This window comes from Galeopterus variegatus, unplaced genomic scaffold (assembly GCF_000696425.1).
Source record: "Galeopterus variegatus unplaced genomic scaffold, G_variegatus-3.0.2 Scaffold7359, whole genome shotgun sequence".
Taxonomy (NCBI): domain Eukaryota; kingdom Metazoa; phylum Chordata; class Mammalia; order Dermoptera; family Cynocephalidae; genus Galeopterus; species Galeopterus variegatus.
The window spans coordinates 57,830-78,718 of record NW_007733470.1 but is presented as its reverse complement, the minus strand read 5'-3'; the positions used below and the strand labels follow the sequence as shown (position 1 = coordinate 78,718).

Sequence of the window (20,889 nt, the reverse complement as noted above, 5' to 3'; positions counted from 1 at the left end):
TGCCAGTTTTTAAGCACTTTGCCAGCAGCTGGTGGTCCCTCCTTTTCTGAGAGGGGTGTGGAGGTTAAGGGGGTGGTTTTGAGGGAATGGGGCAAGGAAAGAAGTTGCTAGAAGTGTATGGCGTTCTCACGGGTGCCAGTTTTTAAGCACTTTGCCAGCAGCTGGTGGTCCCTCCTTTTCTGAGAGGGGTGTGGGGGTTAAGGGGGTGGTTTTGAGGGAATGGGGCAAGGAAAGAAGTTGCTAGAAGTGTATGGCGTTCTCACGCTTTCCTGCAAGGAAAGCAGAGTTCATGGTGCGGACAGGTGCAGCTGGCCCCAGGGAGGGTGAACACAGGTGGAGCTGCCTGCTGGACTCCCCAGAACCTTGCATGTGTCTTGCTGTGAGCTCATATCTTTAGTTTTAAGCCTCTGAATTCTGGGTTATGGGCTGGTGGCCCTGGTGAAGACTGGGGATGTGTGGGACCTGGGCCACCAGCTGCAGAGCAGGGCCAAGCCCAGTGTAGCCCTATTCTCCCTGGCCCAGCTCTGCCTCCTGCCATGCTGGAAGGAGTCAGATCCTACAGGCATTGTCTTCACAGCTCTGTTCTCTGTCCCCTCTTCTGGGTGCTCTATCTTGTGTTGTGGGTTAAGGATCCAGACAGGCCATGTCCTTTGTAGCCATCCTGGGTGAATGTGTTTGGGACCCAGGACGAGTTGTGGGGGACATTGGGGAGGGTCCCTATATCTGGCGTCTCAGAGGCCTTGGTTTAGACAAGGCTGGCTGATGCAGAGTTAGCTGATAGAGTTCGGATGTTATTGTTCCCCCAGACCTCATGTGGAAGTTTGATCCCCAGTGTGGCAGTGTTGGAAGCTGTTTGAGTCACGGGGGTGGATCCCTCATGAATGGATTAGTGCTCTCCCTGGGGAAGGGGGGATTAATGAGTGAGTTCTCGCTCTATTCCCACGAGAGCTGGTTGTTTAAAAGACCTTGGCACCTCCTCCCTCCCTCCCTCCCCTCCTCCTCTCACCATGTGATCTGCTTGTACCCGCTGGCAGCCTGAGGCCTGTGCCAGATGCAGCTGTCCCAGAATCGTAAGCCAAATAAACCTCTGATCTTTATAAATTACCCGGTCTCAGGTATTTGTTATAGCTACACAGCTTGATACAGCTAGGTTTTGCTGTATCAAGACAAAATAACTTCACAAAGAAATGAAACTAGCCGAAGCTTTTTCTTGTTAGTTTCCTGTCTGGGGGAGGCATGCTGCCGACGTCTTGCCTGGCTGGAGGCAGGTCGGCTGCTGTCCCTGGCAGGGCTGCCCTTCCTGCGCCAGGGCTGCTGCAGGTCTGTGCCCTCCCTATGCCTTTCGCCGGTGGCCTGGGGCACGTTCCTGTTGTACACACAGGGCTGGACTCATCTCTCTCCCTTCCTACCAGTGCCACAACCTGGTCTGGGGAAAGGGCCGAGTGAGCCCAGAGGAGCTGAGTTTCTACTCTGCTCAAGGTGGACCTGGTGCTGGGAATGGGCTCAGCCATGCCCCTCCGATGCTGACACCCAGTGCACCTTGACATAGTGCTGCCTAAAGGAGAGGCAGGGGACAGGCTGCTGCCCTTCACCACGGGATTGTTGGAGAAATCAGGCAGACCTGCCCTTCCAGAGGTTTCCTTCGCCTTGCATGCTGGCTCTGGGCTGCATGGTGAGGCTCACAGTTCCTGTCGGAGTATTTGCACAGTTCACCAGAGCCACTGGGGTCTTTCTTTGAGTGGGGCAAAGTTTGGGGTTGTGGTCATTGCTGATGACGTCCCCTGCCCCGTGTGTAGTTCTGTGTGCAAGGCTGCACTCCCCAGCACTGGCCGCGTGTGACCATACTCTGCCACTCACTGTTAACACCTCATGTGGGAAACTCATTAAAACGTATGCCTGTGGTTGGTTGATACAGTGTCTGCATTTCACTTACTGCACATGGCATTGCGACACTCCTGCAGAAGCAGAGGACACGGGCCCAAGGCCCAGCTTGGTGCCCATGCAAGGAACAGTCCTGGCATGTGGGACTTAGAGCCATGTGTTCCTGAACTGTCAACTGTTCAAAACTCATCAAATCCAGCCATTTGGTAAACACTATCATCTGGGGACAAAAACGGTGCTTGCAATTCTGGTGTGAATCATATTGGTCCCCTTTAGCACATGCTGCTTCTGCCACCTGCTCCTGGCCCTTGGGACTAAAACATCCCCTGAATTGTATAGCTGCAGACTCAGTCAAAACTCAGGAGGCACATGAACTCAGGCTTGTGTTTACCCAAAAGGACCTGAGAACTGCAGGACATGAGCTCTGTCATGTCCTGGCCTCAGTATGTGCAGGTCGTGCAATGCTGGCACTGTGAGGCCTCCTCACATCCTCGGCACCCCCTGTGCACCTTGGTGGCAGCACCAAGAGGGATTTGTGGAGTCTGCAGCACAGCCCTAACCCTTACAGCAGCCACACGTCTCCGTACTTTGCTTTTTTTTAGGGCAGGTTCTGACCACGACTTGATCCTGCCACCCATCAGAGGGTTCAAAACCAACCGTTTAAGCTTAGTTGCTTAAACCAAGGTAATAGCTCAGCAGGTGACAGCAGACATGTAAATAACAGCTTGTGTTCCTAATGTTCTTTATATCCTGACTCATTCCCACAAGAAAGGCTTTGAGGCAGCTCACACAGACAAGCAGAATAAAAAAGGATGACGACCAGCCCAGGTAGAGCTGTCACATCTCAGGCAGCCATGGGAACAGTCCTTGCTGCATGATTGTCAGGGGCTGTGGGGTGTGACAAAGCCAGGAGAGCAGTGCATTTCAGTGACTCAGGCTACAGTTACCCAAAAAGAGGCTATGAGGGGTGGTACGGTGTGTCCCAGGGTTGGTGGTATCCTTTAGGCAGTGCTCGGGGACCACCACTCACAGCTGAGCTACTGATGTGTATGCAGTTGAAAACAGACATCCCCTGGTTAGACACCAGGAGTCGGGCAGACCCTGGTCAGAAGGGAGATTAAAGGTTCTGTCATAAATTGACCTGAGGAGGAGCTGTTTATCCCTGGTGTGGAAAAGGTGTATGTTTTCCAGACCTGAGGGTTGCAGTAGGTAGCTCCTAAGGGGCTTCAGAACAGAGGGGGTGTAACCTAGGCCACCCTCTGGGCCTCCATGGTTGCTGATGCTGGGCCTAAGACCTTGCAGAAACAAGCAGGTAAACTAGACCTCCGTGCCCCTGGTGAATTTCCGAGTTGCCAAGACTAGAAAATTCCACAGCCTGAGGACCGAGGGCAGGAAGGCTAGGCGTCAGGAGAGGCGGAGTCCAGGGTGGGCTTAGCCCTCTGATCTGGAGGCTGCAAAGCGTGGCAAGACATACCCGATGCAGGGCTCCAAACGCCCTTCTCCCCAGGGCTGGGGAACCACACACGTGGGCAGCAGCTGCAGGTTGCTGGGTTGACAAAAGCAAAAGCCCCAGTGAGTGAATGAGGTGATGTTTGGAGCACACGTCGCTTCAAGCGGCTCCAAACGTGAGTCCCAGACCCATAATGGAAGCCCTTTCCTGAGCGGTGAGGGTCTGTGTGCGGTGACGGGACCCCATGCCCATCAGCTACGTGGCAGCTGGGGAGAGGGTCTCCCGGCCAGGAAGGGTCCCGCCTGGAAAAGCCAAGTTGTTCCCCACCACAAAGACATGCCCTTCCCTGCCCCTCTGCGGGGGATCCTGACATCTGGAAGGAGGGGGAAATAAGTGGCCTTCAGAGCCACAGCTCCCACACAGCTACGGGCCAGGCTGGGCTCTGAGTGACTGGGCTGAGGACGGTGGGAGTGTGAACACGCCCGGGTCTGCAGGTGGGGCACCTGGCAGGGCAGGAGGCATCACTGGCTCTTCTCACTGTAGAAACAACAACATACCACCACCACGATTTTATTCTTAAATAAATGCTCAGTCTAAGGCCGGGTTACACAGACAGGTGGGTGGAATGGGAGGAAGTGCAGATCCTGGGCACTTCCCCGCTGTGGGTGAGCAGTCTGCCCAGAGGAGACAGGGATGGCTGAGGAAAGCAAGCGGGTACACAGGGCAGGAGGGGACCATTGAGCCACTAGAGTCCATTCTGCATGTGCCAGGAAGGGGCAGAAAGAACCCATTTCCCCACATTCTCCACGGGTGGTCCCAAGTCCCCAGCCCCCCTGCCTGAGCTCCCCATGCCCAGCTCAGGAAGTTGGGATTGAGCAAGTAACAGCTGGCTGCTCTGTCACCAAGTCTTCCCAACAAGAGCTGAGGCTGAGTGGCAGCAAGAGGGAGCAAGGGTCACATGCCCGTCACCCGCATTTCTCGCTTGGATCCATGTTCCAGGCTGCCGGGCACTGCACCCGCCCTGGCTGGCATCTGAGTCTTCTTTCCAGGTGCAGCTGGGCTCCTGAGCACTGCAGTTGCTGGCACCCTGGGACTCTGTGGTGCCAGGCTGCTGACTGGAAGAAAAGGGGAGGAGGGCAGAGGTCTTCATGCTTCCTTCACTTGGCCAGACTCAGTGCTGGCGCTCGGGTTCTGACTTCCCCAGAAATTCCCTAGACCAGAGGAGGACAACATGAGCAAAATCATTGGAGCTCGTATCAAAGATCCCATGTCCCACAGTCCTCAAGCACCCCGTCTGAGGACACAGCAAAGAACCGCGTGAGGACTGAGCTCTTGCACAGAAAAAGACTCAGTAAGCCAAGCAGGGCACCAGCGGCATTGGCACCAAGTCAAATCCCAACATGTAGGAACAAAGACAGGGTGAGGGGCCTCTATGCTTTATTTGGTCTAAATTTTCTGTAATACATTCTTTATAATGGGGAAAAACTACAACTCCAAAGCAAACCTGCGATTCTTTTCACCTCAATGACCCCTCTCAGCAACCAAGGCTCCTGTGGCAAGGAGTGGCATACCTCTAAAAGAAACAATGCTTTGCCTCTGGAACTTTCAAAGGCAGCTAGAGAAGAGCTGAATTTTAAGTACAGTTGCACATAGGATACACCTCATTGGGAGCTGATACAAGCAACCAGTGTCACCTATAGGAAGAAACTGGCATCTTGACTACTTTTCAGAGCCTACTGGTACAAAACAGCAAAAATAACCACCACTGTTAACAATCTCCAGTGCCAGGGTCGAAGCACTGCTCAGCAGCCCAAGGAAGGCACACTCTCCCTGTCTCAGGCACAGAGAGGTTTAGCATCTTGCTCAAAGCACACAACCAGGTAGTGGTGGGTGTGACCTGCATCCTTTAACGCAGAGGTGGGTGAAGCTGGGTGGCGACCTGTATAGAAGCCTGGCGCGGGAGGGGGGGGGGTTCCTTTTCCCAAACTCTGCCCTTTGTCACCACTGCCAAGGTCTCACCCTCATGCTTGGGTTCTGCACCCAGGCCCATATGGGTGCCCACGGCTCTCTGAGCTTCAACCCATGTCCTGCCCAAGATTCTGGCCAGTGCAAGGCAGCCAGGAGCACAGCCTCAACTTCAAGAAGCAGCTGGAGACAAACAGGCTTTTTTGAGGGGCTCACCCAAGGCCAAGATGTGTGCAGGGTCAGTGACCTGAGAGGCATGTGGGAAGGGATCTGAGGCCTGCCCAGGAGTGGCTGGGGTGTGTCTGTGTGCTCCTGCACACATCTGTGTCTGTGTGTGCTTCTGTGCATGTCCACTGGGTCTGTACAACCTTGCTGTGGATTGACTGAATTGCATCCCCCAAAGTTTATATATTAGAAGCTTAATCCCCATTGTAACTGTTGAGGGTGGGAAATCCTATTATGGTAATTGAAAGGTGGGGCCTTGAGCAGGTGATTAGATTGTAGGACTGTGCCTTAACAAGTGCATTAATAATGGTGGTCAGGGGCGTGTTTCTGAAGGCTTTAAAAGGACGGGAAATCCTATTATGGTAATTGAAAGGTGGGGCCTTGAGCAGGTGATTAGATTGTAGGACTATGCCTTAACAAGTGCATTAATAATGGTGGTCAGGGGCGTGTTTCTGAAGGCTTTAAAAGGAGAGCACATGAGAGTCTCTCACTGTTCCACTATTTTCTGCCAAGTGAGACCCCTGCATTGCTGNCCCCTGCATTGCTGTAAAGCCACCACCAAAGAAGACCCTCACCAGATGTGTTCCCTAGACTGGACTTCCTGGCCTCCAAAATTGTAAGCAATAAATACTGTTTCTTTGTAAATTACCCAGTTCCAGGTATTCTGTTATAAGCAACAAAAACAGACTAATCCAAACCTGGAGAACAGGGAGGTCATCCACCCTGTCTGACTATGGAAGCAGTCCAAGAGAGAGGGGAGACAAACTCACGCCCCTCTGGGATGGAAATGGAAGGTTCTCCAGTCATTGTGACTCTGGGCCTCACTGAACCTCTCAAACAGCTTCAGTGGCTGCCACCTGCTGCGTGCCTAGGCCTGAGCCACTGCTGCCCAGCTGAAGTTGCCAAGTAGGAAGAAAACATCTCACCTTAGAATCCGTGGAAGCTCAGGGCTCTTGTAGATGTACTTGTGACCATAGCCAAGGTCTGAATGAAAGGGGACAAACTGAACTTTAAAGTCTCGGAAGCTTCGAGATGGTGCAGCAATGTTGTAGAGCTGAGGAGAGGGAGACAGGTCAGATCCCAGAGTCAGTGGTCTGGCACAGAGGACTCCCCTTCAACAGAGACCAGTCAGTGGCTGCTTCCTCCAAAGAGCAGCCCAAGTTCCCATGCACAATGCTTCTGCCACTGTGGCCTGTCATGGCTGGTGGCCTTGAGGTGGGCTAGCAGGAACCGGACCCTAGGCTGGGCTCCTCGGCTTGCCCACCGTTCAAATCCCTCTCTTTCTCCTTACACCTGCCTCAGGGGAGCAGCAAGATGGACAAGCCAGCCCAAGTGCTGAGGGAAGCCCCAGTGGCAGGGACGGCACAGTCACAGGGGCTAGGATGGAGGGTGTGGGCCTCCTGGGTCACAGACCAATCACAGACCCGGGTATTCCCGGGTCAAGGCCAATCAGCAAGCTGCTCACAATGCGTCCCATCTCAGCCCCTCCATCCCACCCCTGATGGCCCAGGGTGTGTGGGTCTGAGTGGTGTGTTGCTGGGCGGTTCTGTGTCCCCTCTGGGCTTACCCTGCCCTCAACAGTGCCAGGACCCAGGTGGTGCTCTCTCTGCTCCATGCTTACCCACAGCAAAGTTAAAGCGAATTCAGCAAAAGCAACTGCTGAGTCCTCATAGACAACACGGTATTCTTTTATCAGCCTACTACCAAAGGCAAGAAAACAGACTAGACATTTATGTATCAGTTCTACTGACTGGGACCCCTGAATTGGGGTGGGAGATCCTCATCAAGGGGTTCAGCCAATACCTGATGAGTCGTCCCAGCTGAGGCCCAAGTTGCCCTGGGCTCTGATAACACAGGCAGCCCACCCTGAGAAGGACCCCTGTATGGGGACCTGAGAGCCATCTGCTTATTTCCCATAGTTCCTCTTGTGGACGCCATCAGGGGTCTGATCCCCACCACACCCCTGCTACCAGACTTCCCATGCCCTTCCCAGGTGGCCTGGAGGTGACACAGGGAGGATGAGGTAGTCTTCCTAAGCCTGATGTGGCCCATGCCCACGCCATGGGGCAGACGCAGGCATCTCCTTCCTGCTGGCCCATGCCCATACCTGACCCATCCCACCAGGGGCAAAGGCCCTAGGATACCCACCTTTCTGCCGAGCTGGAAGGGCACAACGGGGTCATCCTCAGCATGCAAGATGAGCAGGGGACAGGAGATGTGCTTCACACTGTGGAGGGAGAGGGGGCTAGACCAAGACCAGGGGAAGGGCAGCAGTGTCTGGACCCCTTGGGCAGCGGGAAGAACCTGGGTTTAGGGTATGTTTCACCATGGAGCTTAGCCCAAATTTTGCCAGGCTTCTTCTTACTAGAGAACTAAAAGTTAATTTCTTAGTTGTTTCTATCAAGATCTATTCCAGCTAGGTGATAGGTGTCAATCAAACCTAAAGATCAATTCATTCACCAAAATCTGGCCCTAGCATAGTTTCTGGAAATTGAAAATGATTATTTTTTTGCCAATTGACATATTCTTTAAAAGTTAGAAAACAATATTTATAAGATGAATAATTCAGGTGGACCAAGAAACTTATTGCAAATGAATGTTACTATGCATCTTTTCGTAAAAAAAAAAAAGTCAATGCCCTCTAATTTATCTTTGGTGTAAATGACATTTAAGGTTGCTCCAGCTCTGAAGGTTTACAAGTAAATTAAATTTTCAGGGCTAGCCAGTTAGCTCAGCTGGTTAAAGCACGGTGTTATAGCACTTATAAGGTCAAGGGTTCAGATTCTTGTACCAGCCAGTTGCCAAATAAAAAAATAAACAAAAATTGTCAGTAGGTTCAATACATCTAAATCCCCTCAGCAAGCCTAATACTGGAGGGATAGGCTGCCAGGACTGAACGGGTCCTGCGGTCTCCTGGTCAGCCCCTCACTGATGTGGCCACCTGACCCGTGTCTCCATCCTGACCCAACAGCTGTGTGCTCTGTGAGCTGAGTGCTGGTGCGACCCTGGCACCTGGAGCAGGACTTGGGCCAGGGAAGCTCATCCACCCACGCCTAGCGCCTGTGCAGTCTGCGCCTCTGCTCGTGGTACACACGACTTGCTCTTGCTTCTGACACGTGAATCCCTTTGACCTAAGGCTTCTGGAGAAAGCGGCAAGTATTTGGTACAGACCACCACCCACCTGAGCTCAGGGAGAGCGTGTCTCCTGCCCATGAAGCCAGGCCCTGCCTTCCAGTGCTGTGAGGGCCCTGGTCCCGTGGAGGTGGTACTGTGGCCAGCCGCACTCCACCCGGCTCAGCTGGGAGGGTCAGCGCCAAAGGTGGCTTCCCTGGGCACAGTACTCATTTTTCTTTTTAAAGAAGAATCTAGTTTATTTAGATAATTCTTTATGTTCCAAAACAATAATATTTCAAACAAGCAGGATTTTCTGCTTACAATGTTTGCTTAAATTTTAATTTGTTCTATTTTTATTTTTAGAATCAAACACGTCCTTGAAGGGAAAAAATACTCCATTTTATCATATCCTGTTTCATGGTTATGTGTTAACAGAATTATTTAGGTAAGGGTTTTCATTTATGAAGAAGTTAAACTAAATGAAAATATAACAAAGACAATGTCGACAGAATCTGAAAGTGGTTTAAAAAGAGTCCTTAACTAGAATATTTAACTTTTGATTTACCTGATAGAAATATTTTTAATAAACTTTGTAATATCTTTCCATACCAAACATAAATCCAATGGCTGAGGCAAAGTCAATTTTTGAAAACAGAATCTGAAAGTGGTTTAAAAAGAGTCCTTAACTAGAATATTTAACTTTTGATTTACCTGATAGAAATATTTTTAATAATCTTTGTAATATCTTTCCATACCAAACATAAATCCAATGGCTGAGGCAAAGTCAATTTTTGAATAACACTTAATATCACTGCTTCAATACCTGTACAGGAGTTCTGGCTTAGACAGACTATTTTCAATTAAAACAATTATATGAACAAAAAAAATACAGGCTATTTCAATATTGCTTTAATTCTATAGTCTTTTCAAATTCCTTATTCTTTCCATTGCAGCTCTTTGCCTGACTTTCCCTTTTAAAGATGTTTGTTAGGAACAATCATTAAGTATCTAACTTCTACCCCATGTAGTTAATGTGACTAAGGAGGCTCATCTTAGGACTTTTCAGTGTTTCTCTAAATTGAAGAAATAGTCACTGTACCACAGTACTCACTTTTCATCATTTGCAAACTTAATTCCACTGCTTGTAATGGGATCAAGGAAGAACCAATCAAACCCAGGGAAGTATCGATATACCTGAAGACAAGATGGAAACCATTTGCAGAAGCGTTAGTTAAGACATCTGTGTGGAAGGCAAAGATCAAGGGTTCAAACAGTTCAAGTTCAGGGATGTACAAGGTGTTACCCACAACTACCAATCCCTAAGGGAGTAGGGGCAGTGGGCAGACAGGGGGTCACCAGAGATGTGCTCAGGGCACCCCCACCCCTTCTTTGTCCTGGCTTTGTTGCTGGGGACAGAAGACCCACCTGTGAGGCCCCACAGACTGGCCATGGCAGGGGCTGCCCTACACAAGAGGCCCCCACACTTCGGAGTCCACCCAAAACCAAATTTTCCACAGACACCAGGGCTGCAACCCATGGGACAATGGGGGTCCATGGCCATTGTAATCACGCGATTTCACAGAAAAGCAACATCAAAAAAGCAAGACAAAGTGAAGGGCTCTTATGACATGCAGTAGAGCAGTGGAAATCAGGAAGGATGGACTGACACAGAGGCCCAGAGCCCATGGAATGAGGCTTTCCCATCAGGAATGAGATGGGAAGGAGGGGAAGATACCTGGCCAGGTCTTCAGAGGCTCCAAGGGCTTCAGTGCCCTTTAGGGGCTTGACCTGCCCTGAAATCCCCACCAGGGTTTATTGGGGTTCACTCAGGGACACAACTGGAGCAAGAATCCCAAGCACCGTCCATGCACAGAGAGCAGTAGGTACCCACTCCTGATGAGGTAGCCCAGCTAGCAGCCCTGGCCAGGGCTGAGCCCCACGGTGGCCACGCAACGTAGGCAAGGCCTTCTGAGGGTCCAGCTGCCCTGAAACAACCCAACTGTGAACCTTTCCTTCTACCTGGCTACAAAGTTATAAACGACCTGGGCAGCTCTGTAGGCAGGCCAGGGCCTGGAACTGGGATTAATTTTTAATAAAATCTATATTCATTAGAATATTTAAATAATGCTTTTTATAATTATTATTTTTATTTTGTAATTATTTACCTATAGTTATTTTAATATTTTATAGTAATTATTTTACTAAAAATAAATTTTTAATAAAATCTGTACTTGCCACTGAAAACGGATGGCTTTTAGCTTCTTCGCAGATATTAGTGAATGGAGATTCCAATATAAGGGCATCTGGAGGTGTCTCTAGAGAAATAAAACACCAGGAACTATGAGATGGGGAAGAAGCTGGTGACACAGTCACAGGCCATGGTGCTCTCAGAAGCCCAGGTGGACGCTCTGTGGGAGGGACCCCACATAGGACAGTGAACCCAGGTGCCCACCCTGCAGGCTTCCCAGTGTAGTCAGCCAGGTGCAGGAGGTGCCCACGAGGGGGACCCGAGGTGGCTTCGTGAGGAGCCAGGCTCTGGTCAGCCCAGGTGTGCCCAGGGCCTTGTCCTCCACACCCAGCACGCCATCACTGCACTGCTCAGCTGCCAGCACCCACTTCACAAGAACTCGTGCAGGGGCTGGGGCGTAAGCGCTGCACACCTCACTGTCGTGGCAGGGATCCCTCACCTCGCTCACAGAGGCGTCGCGCCAGATTTGTTGCCACTCTGGGAAGAAAAAAACACAGTTTAGTTGAACTTTGACAAAAATTGTTTTAGATGAAACCCTCTTAACACTGGAAAGTGCCCAGAGAAGCTGTGGGATCTGCAAAGCTTCTGGTGGGACTTCAGGGCAGAAGGGGGGGGGAGGGTGTCAGCTACCCTGGCCATCAGCTGACCCTTCCACAAAGGTGGCGACAACAGTCCTGACCCACCTGGATCAGCCTGCCCTAGGCTGCCCAGTGCCCTCCCTTCAGCTCTCACCACAGTCGGTGCAGGGACAGTTGGGAAACTGCAGGAGGACCTACCATGACACCAGGCTGCACCCGCCTCCTGCACCCCTACCCCCCCGTCAGTTGGAGGAGGCTGGGCTCTGCCTGCACATTCCTGGAAGTGGCTGCATTTGGAGCCCACCGGGCCCAGGGGCCTCTTGCTGTGCCAAGACCACACCTGGTAGCTCCCTGTACACAGTCACCCATGGGGGATGGGCAAGGTGCCTTTCTGGGGACACCCTGCTCACTGTCCCCACAGGGGCGGGGGAGGCCCTGTCCTAGACACCTCCCCGCCTGCAGGACGCTGTCCAAATGAGGAGCAAGAGTGATGAGAGGGCCAAGCCCCTGTGGCTGAAGGAAAGGCAGCAGAGAAAGGGGGGCGCTGCCCAAGGTCTTGGGGTCGGGGCCTTGACAACAGCGGCTGCTTTTAGAAACACTCTGGAACTTGCATCAGCAGAAGCGATCTGGCTGCCCACAAGTGAAATGTTAAATGCTCCTGTCTTGGCAGATGTGGGAAGCCGACCACCCACTTCTCTCTCCTGTGCTCCCCGTAAGCTGAGCATGGGCTAAGTGGCCAAGTTGTCTGCAAACATCCCTAGTTTGCACGCTTGGACTTGAAGGCCTGCACACGCACTCCATAGTCACACCACGTGAAGCCCAAGGCACCGGAGAACGTGCATGCTGGCCACTTGTGTGCTGAAGGCACCTCCTCAGGGTGAATTCTCCCTGCCAGACCTTGACTGTCTGTCTGAATCACCTCTTGGGCTGAGGAGTTAAAGTAGCTCCAACCCTTGTGGTCTCTTGTGGTGCTTCACTCCAAACACCATGGGGATGGAGACAAGGCCTGTTGGACTAACAGTGCCACAGGATCCATGTGCGACCAGGGCACCCTTGAGGATGGTGGGCTCTCTTCAGATCCTGGGCTGGAGAGGGGCCCATGAATACCTAGTCCTGTTAAAGGCCACCTCCTCCTGGGAACTCTTACCCAGTGCCCAGAGAATGGCCCCAGATATACACGGGGTTGTCACCACTTCTTGCTTTGATCCAGTCAAAGACGTGGAGTGCATCATAGGTCATGCCCCGCTCAGACGGCGTTCCTACTGAGTCACCCCAACCTGGGAGAGAAAAACAGCAGGAGGAGGATGTGAAAGGCAGGGCCTGAAGCCGGGGGACACATGATAGTCAGAGCCAGGAGAGTCTACGGTCACACTCATACTGCGCAGGCAGTGCAGGAGGACCCAGCAGCGACCCTCCACTGTCCTCTGCTGACTGGATACACTAGAAGTCCTGTCACACAGTCACTCTAAGTTGGTGGGTTGAAAATTTGGTGACTAACAGAACAGCTGAGTTAATCAAATATGCCCCAGAACCTCAGACATATGGCCTGGCCAGAGGCTGCCCACAGATACCAGCATCCTCAAGGCCATGGCCAGTGGCTCTCCCCCTGCCCTCCTGACATCGATCTCCCAACACTAAAGGCTTGGTAGGGGATGGCCTGAGGTGGGATCTGACAGGCCCAGCCAGTGAGAACCCAGCCTGCTTAGGGGCCCTGCAGAAAGACCAGGACAGGGAGTGGGGACTCAGGAGGCTCCAGAAACAGAGGAGATTTCCAGGCTAACCCAGAAAGGAAAGGGGGTCTGCTTCACCTTAGGGTCCAATTAGCATCTAGTTTGCCTAACAGAGGAAAGGCAGCCATCTCAGTCCCCAGGTGACAACCCCAAGGGCCCCTCCCCAGGCTCCAGCAAAGGTCAAACACAATTGCCTTTTAGCAGTTCAGCAGTGAGTCATTGTCATATGATGTGAAACCACCACAAGGTTCAAAAGAGCCAGTTCTGCTGCGTAAGCAAATCCCACAGTCGGCGCACAGGACGGGCCACTACCAGCACCAGAGGAGGGAGGGAGTGATGCAGAGGGACAGAACAGGCTGAGGCTCAGGCCACACAGTGGGAGGCAGGGACACAGGAACACACGGGGACAGAGAAACAGGGTCAAGGAGACAGATACAAATAGAAGCAAAGAGACAGGGACAGAGAGNTCTGCTGACTGGATACACTAGAAGTCCTGTCACACAGTCACTCTAAGTTGGTGGGTTGAAAATTTGGTGACTAACAGAACAGCTGAGTTAATCAAATATGCCCCAGAACCTCAGACATATGGCCTGGCCAGAGGCTGCCCACAGATACCAGCATCCTCAAGGCCATGGCCAGTGGCTCTCCCCCTGCCCTCCTGACATCGATCTTTTTGGTGACTAACAGAACAGCTGAGTTAATCAAATATGCCCCAGAACCTCAGACATATGGCCTGGCCAGAGGCTGCCCAGAGATACCAGCATCCTCAAGGCCATGGCCAGTGGCTCTCCCCCTGCCCTCCTGACATCGATCTCCCAACACTAAAGGCTTGGTAGGGGATGGCCTGAGGTGGGATCTGACAGGCCCAGCCAGTGAGAACCCAGCCTGCTTAGGGGCCCTGCAGAAGGACCAGGACAGGGAGTGGGGACTCAGGAGGCTCCAGAAACAGAGGAGATTTCCAGGCTAACCCAGAAAGGAAAGGGGGTCTGCTTCACCTTAGGGTCCAATTAGCATCTAGTTTGCCTAACAGAGGAAAGGCAGCCATCTCAGTCCCCAGGTGACAACCCCAAGGGCCCCTCCCCAGGCTCCAGCAAAGGTCAAACACAATTGCCTTTTAGCAGTTCAGCAGTGAGTCATTGTCATATGATGTGAAACCACCACAAGGTTCAAAAGAGCCAGTTCTGCTGCGTAAGCAAATCCCACAGTCGGCGCACAGGACGGGCCACTACCAGCACCAGAGGAGGGAGGGAGTGATGCAGAGGGACAGAACAGGCTGAGGCTCAGGCCACACAGTAGGAGGCAGGGACACAGGAACACGGGGACAGAGAAACAGGGTCAAGGAGACAGATACAAATAGAAGCAAAGAGACAGGGACAGAGAGAGAAAGATAGAGAGAGTGTGAGAGATAGAGTGTGAGAGACAGACAGAGAGACCAAGACAGTGAGAGAGACAGAGAGAGGGGCAGAGAGAGAGACAGAGGACAAAGAAGGATTGAGAGTGAGAAAGACAGGGGGGAGGAGAGAGACAGGGACAGAGAGAGAGAAAGGAGCACAGAGAGGGAGACAGAAAGAGATGGAGGCAGGCAGACTGGGACACAGACAGAGAGACCGATGCAGGACAGACACAAAGGGACAGACAGACTGAGTTAGAGGTGGAGCCAAGTGGTCTCGTACCACTTAGAAATGAAGACTCCAGAAGAACTGAAAGGAGAAAGTGCTGTGCGGGAGGTGAACAAGGAAGACGCCCCTTCTCATTATCCTATGGGCTCTATCTTGTAGCAGGAAGGAAAAAACCTTTTCAGCATGGAGAAAAAGATGAGATGGTGAACTACTTTCCAGCTCCTCATTTTGGCATTTTTCTCAGCCCAAAACTTTCATCCTGACAGAACCTTCCTCCATGAAAGAGCCAGCCCTGTGGCTGGCAGAATGGTGGACTCCAAAGAGGCCCATGTCCTAATCCCTGGAACCCGCAAACATGTTAGATTACATGGCAGAGGGAATTATGGTTGCAGAAGGAATTACACTGCTAATCAGCAGATCTTGAGGACAATCCTGGATTATCTGCGTGGGTCCAAAGTAATCACAAGGATAAGTGAAAGACAGGGCAAAAGTCAGTGTCAGAGTGATGCAGCCCAAGACTCAGTGGGCCATTGCTGGATTTGAACATGGGAGGGGCCACAAGCCAGGGAATGTGGGCAGCCTCTAGTAGCTGCAAAAGGCAGGGCAACAGATTCTCTCCTAGAACCTCCTGAAGGAACCAGCCCTGCTAACACCTTCATTTAGCCCAGTGGCTAAAAATGTTGGACTTCTGACCTCCAGAGAGGCAAGATAATAGATCTGTATTGTTTAAGACCCTACATTTCTGGTAGTTTGTTACGGCAGCAAGAGGAAACTCATATGCCCCACATTCAGCTGCCAGGTGCCTCCTCCATGCCTGCCTGCCCCTGAGTCTGAGGATACCCACACCCCCGCCCTCTTCCCAAAAGGTCAAGGCAAGCCAGCCCAGCAGCCTTCATCCCTTTGATCTCTCCAACTGAGGACTATATGGAGGAATATTCTTTTAAAGCAGTTGCTCAATGTTAATACAGCGTATTTCTGTTGCTTATTGAGGTGGAATGTTCTAAGTATAATCAAACTGTGGATTCTTGATCTGTTCAGTGGTAAGCCCTGATTCATTTAAAAAAGAAAGAAGAAATGCTGAGGGGACAGAAAAAGAATCTATCTTCTCTCTTAACAGTTCTTTTTCCTGTTTTCACAACTTTTAGCAAGTATTAAACAAGGCCACTGTTTTGGACTGAGCTCCTACACTAGGCCCAACAGACCAGACCAAATCAAAACGGAGTCTCATCATGCTAAATGCCTCATGATCAAACTGAAACTTGAAGGAAGCAAACACACCAGTGTTTCCTGAAAACAAGAGATTCCAGTCTACCTGAGTCAGTGTAATACGGATGTCCCCTCTCCTCTAACCCTTATAAAAAAGTAACCTGAATTAAAAGATGTTAACCAGTTTTTTTTTCTGTTGTTCTGTTTCCTTGTTCCCACCTTACAAAACCCACTGTTCTGCTACTGCCAGAGAGAGCTCTCCCCCCGTTTAGTAGAATCGAAGCCACTCTGACTCACGAATTGCAAATAAAAGCCAATTGGATCTATAGCTAAATTTGTTGTAATTTTTTCTTTTGACACAAGCTCCACTGAGCATAAAACATCTGCTGGAAAAGTCTGAGTACAGTAAAGAAAACAGACAGTATTTTCTGCATTTAAAATGTTGCTGACAGAGGGCATATGATTCCCCACCAAGAAGGGCTCCCTGGGGTCTACATCAGGGGGCTTCGTCAGGACCCACTGTCCTTCCCCCACCTTAACACAGTCACTACCACCACAGGTCACGGCACAAGGTGATGCTATGAGAGAGGCAGGAGTGTGTTCAGATGTACTTTCAAAGGAAATCTCACCTCTGTAGTCAAAGGTGACCACGTGGTAACCAAGGGAACTCAGCACCTGTAAAGTGAAAAATAAATATCTTTGGCAACAAATCCAAGCATCTTGTGTTGAGGGTAACTTTCCTCTTACTGAACCCGTCCAGATTTCTGTCTGTGTGCCCTGCACACAGTGGGAACTTCATAAAGAAAATCACCATTCTGCCTGATTCCTGACTGGCTCTTATAACACTCAGATTACAAGCGCTGCTACAGGACCCACTGACTTCCCCTGCTTGGCAAATGCAGCAACGGTGTCTCTCCTGCTGCTTAGATGGCTATGGTAAGGCCCCTACACTTCCCAGGATGGCAGCTCCACATTCGCACTGCAGGGTGGCCTCAGAGTCAGCCTCATCTGGGGGCAGATAGCTCTTTGGTGCTGCCAGTGGACTTTAATAACCACCCAGCACAACAGTGGACTCCCAGGAGGAGGACTCTGCAGCACAGAAACTCCATCTGGGTGCCCTTATTACAATCCAGCATTTCTCAGATTTTTAGCTGTTGTTGAAGTTTATCTATCATTAAAAAAAAAAAAAAATCCCTATAGACTTAGCTGACCTCTCTCATTTGGATCACTACTCACACGGCCTGCCCCCGGGCACTGGCTGGGGTGTGCCCAGAGCCATGTGGAAGGCTACCATGCCACCTCCCTATAGACTTAGCTGACCTCTCTCATTTGGATCACTACTCACATGGCCTGCCCCCGGGCACTGGCTGGGGTGTGCCCAGAGCCATGTGGAAGGCTACCATGCCACCACTGTCACCTAGCAGCCCACTGAAGGGCAGCCCATGCTTCTTGTCAACGCCCAGCCCCTATAGAGACTGCAGCTAGAGCCACAGCTGACCTCAGCAGGGGCGAATCATTTCTACTAACAAACCTCAAACGAGGACCAATCACTTCTCAGGCATGCCCCTTTCCTGATTTGATCCAATTTACTCTAGGGGAAAAAACCTCCAACAGCCCAGAGCTAGATGTACCCACACATCTGTTTACATTCCTTTGTGCCCTGTTTGCAAATGCAGACATCCCTCTGAGAGGAGGAGAGGGAGGCAGGTGGGGTGTCTCAGGCTCCAAGGCCCAAACACCCCAATGAAGAACAAAACCATGCTCGAGTGAAAGTGCACGTGCCCTGCCCCTGCCATGGGGAGACCTACAGGCACTTCTTCCACCAAGTCTGCCTGGAACTCACTAACGTCCACATGTACCTCCTACTGGAGGTGAGCCTGCACCTCGGCAGTAAGCATGGCTCCTGGAGCAAACAGTTTTCTCTTTTCATTTTTAGGCAAGTAACGCAAATTTAAAAACAACTTCAAATGCCTTTTACGTAAGTAGCCAATACCAGGCATATGATCCAAAGTCCATACATTCTGATTTTGGATACTGGAGGTAGCAGCACAATGGGAAGAACCATGGCAGAATCTGCCAGGCACTGTCTTCCAGCACGTCCACCACAGGCAGTGTTAAAAGGTCTAACAATGATTAGCTTTCAAAATTATTGCTTAGGATGACTCCCTTCTGTTCCTGACTCCTGGAAGGAACAGCCAGGAAAAAACACTCACCTTGTAAAGCTCCACTCGGTGGTCACCTCCTCTGGGGCGTGGGGAAGAAGAAACAGGAAGTGGGTGTTAGTGCATTTCTCAGAGTCAGCCTCAGGTCAGTCCTAGAGAATGTGGAACCTTTATAACTTGGTCCTCCAAGACCCACACCAGAGAGGGGCCGATGGTGGACGAGTGACCCCCTCCTTTGGTCCCCCTAAGTGGCCCCAAGCTTGCCTCTGGAAGTACCATGTCAAGGAAGGGACAGTCTTAGCACTTTGGGTAGATTTCTTAATTATTGCTTTTACTTCCATCAGGGTCCCCCCGTCCCACCACTTCCTAGCATCCAGGGACCACCTGAGATGACGGAAGCTGTGTATCCGATGGGGCCCAGCACAGGCACCTTCTGCACCCCACTTCTCACATCTCAGCTGCCTTGCAGCACTGCTCTGCTTCGCAGTGGCCCCTGTTCTCATCTCATCATCTCAGCTCTTCCCCACCTGCTGCTACTACGTATGCTGCCATGGCCAGCCTGCACTGGCCTCCCTTTCTATACGTGTGCCCCACGCGTGGACATGCTCCTGGACATGGAGGCATGTGCAATCATGACTTTCACCACTGTTGCTGAGTCTTTCATCAGGAGACCCTCGCCTCTTGCCAGAGTGTGTGGGAACAGCTGTCTCCCAGGACCCTGCCAGTAGACTAGAGTTTTACTGGACATATTACTGATTGAATGTGCTTTGCACACATCTGTTTCACATGCTTATACTTCTTTGAGAACTCTCTGTGTTCCCTTCCCACTTTTTGTCTCACTGCTGGCCAGCTGTTATGTGGACAGACCCCACAGGAGGGACAGTGGTTACCCAGGAGAGGAGGGCATGTCAGCAGGTGGGGCAGGGTGTGAAGGAGGCCCACCCTCTCCATACTTCTCAGCTGTTTTCCTTCCTTTATAACAATTATTTTGACCATTTCAGGTATACAGAGGAGTGCTGTTGGGGGAGACAAGGATGAGATGAAGAGGCAAACCAATACAATGCAGAAACAAAAATACAAAACAGTGAGTTTCAAGACTGGGAGGAAATACAGCAAATTATTTTCAGTTATCGGAAGAGTTCATGGTGTCTCTTCTATAAATTTTACAAATTCCCTACATTTAGCAAAATGTAAGACGGGCTGAGGGCCCAGGAGGTCAGGACTTTGGGAAGACCTGGGTACTGTGATCCTGCAGGACAGAGCCCGCGACTGTCAGGGGCCACATGGGGGATTCTGGTCAGAGAAGGGGCTCAGAGAGCAGGGATGAGGCCCTCGAGAGGTGGCAGATGCACAGACAACATGGGGGTGGCAGTCTCGGGAGTGAGACGGGACAGTAAACTTCTGAAAGTCACAACATTCCTTTCAAACCTGAAGTTATAGGCAGATTTTGTCTTTTTTTTGCAACGTGATCCACACTGTAGAACTGAACATTATTTGCACCAAGTATACACTTTTCTCATTTAGAGAAAGATGGTATAAGAGCTGTCTGTAGCCACTCGCTCTTTGACAAGCAGAAGAGAAGCCAGCTGCAGCTTGTCCCAGACGAAGAAGAAAGCCAGCTGCGCAGCACACACTGATCAATAGCTAAGCGCACGGCTCCAAGCACAGAAGCTGTCCTCGTGAGCCATGATCTGGACTCTGGCGCAACACCCTCTGCACAGCTCTGCCATGTACACACCCACTGAGGCCCGCCTTCCCCTCCAGAAAGTCCGTGCATTGTTCTCCTTGCTGGTTCTGCCTATAAAACATCCACCCCGCAGCCCTGACACTGGCCCTGCAGTGGCCGGGCCTCCCTGCCAGCTCCTCCCTGGCTCTTCCACGGCCAGCCTAAGGAGGTCTCTGAAACACTGACCCAGCAGTTTTCAAACAATGCTTTACTCAGAGAACGCATCTTCCCTCCTCCGCCCACCCCCAGGCCCTCCCACAGAGGCTCTTCTGAACAAGGATCACATGGTGTGGCAGGAGCTCCATGCTGTGCTTAAGGCAAGGAGAGTAATGCCAGTTCAAGCCAGTCTGAAGGCCGAGACTGTAGACGCGCTCACTCACGGAGAGCATCTAGGATAAAACCGTTCAAGCCTTGATCTGCCGTAGAGAGTATGCTCTCCGTCAACAGCCCGTTTGGGTGCACTGACATTGTGGTTTCACACATGGGTGGGGGCTGCCTGAAAAGATGGACTCGTCCACGCATGCTCAGCTGGTGTCTCCTCGCTGCAGCCCTCTGCCTTCAGCCTCCCCCTCCTGCCCCTTCTCAGCACTCGCGGCCTTTTTTTCTAGAAGAGTGCCTCCTCTTGCCAGGGTTCACCTGTCTGCACCCTGGAGCTATCACACAAGTAACACAGACCTGCCTTCCAGTCCTTAGACAAGGTGACAGACACAGAGAAAACCAGCTGCAAGAGTTTCAGACACACAGTTTCCCCAAGCTGTGGCCAGTCAAGTGCTGTCGCAACTCTTCCTGCGTGACCACCACGTCCTCACTCTCTGAGAAACCTTGTTCCCAAATCACAGACCAGCAGACACTCTGCCCTTTGAAATTACAGTGGAAAGAACAAAACATCCCCCTCTGGCAGGAGAAGCTCCGACGCTCTGATAGAGACTTGGCCTCCTCCAACCCAACCCAAGGTGGAGCTCAGACAGGGGGTCTGCACCCAGCT

The 20,889-nt window shown here is 51.4% G+C and overlaps 1 protein-coding gene across 1 annotated transcript in view; it reads right to left on the bottom strand.

Annotated features, from left to right (window-relative positions):
- Window positions 1-3,885: 3,885 nt before the first annotated feature.
- Window positions 3,886-20,889, bottom strand: part of ABHD12 (abhydrolase domain containing 12) — a 30,971-nt gene continuing 13,967 nt past the window's right edge. Inside the window, exons 4-12 of the mRNA XM_008591874.1 lie at window positions 18,230-18,260; window positions 16,646-16,691; window positions 12,609-12,738; window positions 11,323-11,360; window positions 10,871-10,950; window positions 9,747-9,829; window positions 7,670-7,748; window positions 6,448-6,575; window positions 3,886-4,542 (exon numbers count right to left, since the gene is read on the bottom strand). Of these exons, the coding sequence (XP_008590096.1) occupies window positions 4,503-4,542; window positions 6,448-6,575; window positions 7,670-7,748; window positions 9,747-9,829; window positions 10,871-10,950; window positions 11,323-11,360; window positions 12,609-12,738; window positions 16,646-16,691; window positions 18,230-18,260 (655 nt within the window). The 3' untranslated portion in view covers window positions 3,886-4,502. The remainder of the gene's footprint in view (window positions 4,543-6,447; window positions 6,576-7,669; window positions 7,749-9,746; window positions 9,830-10,870; window positions 10,951-11,322; window positions 11,361-12,608; window positions 12,739-16,645; window positions 16,692-18,229; window positions 18,261-20,889) is intronic.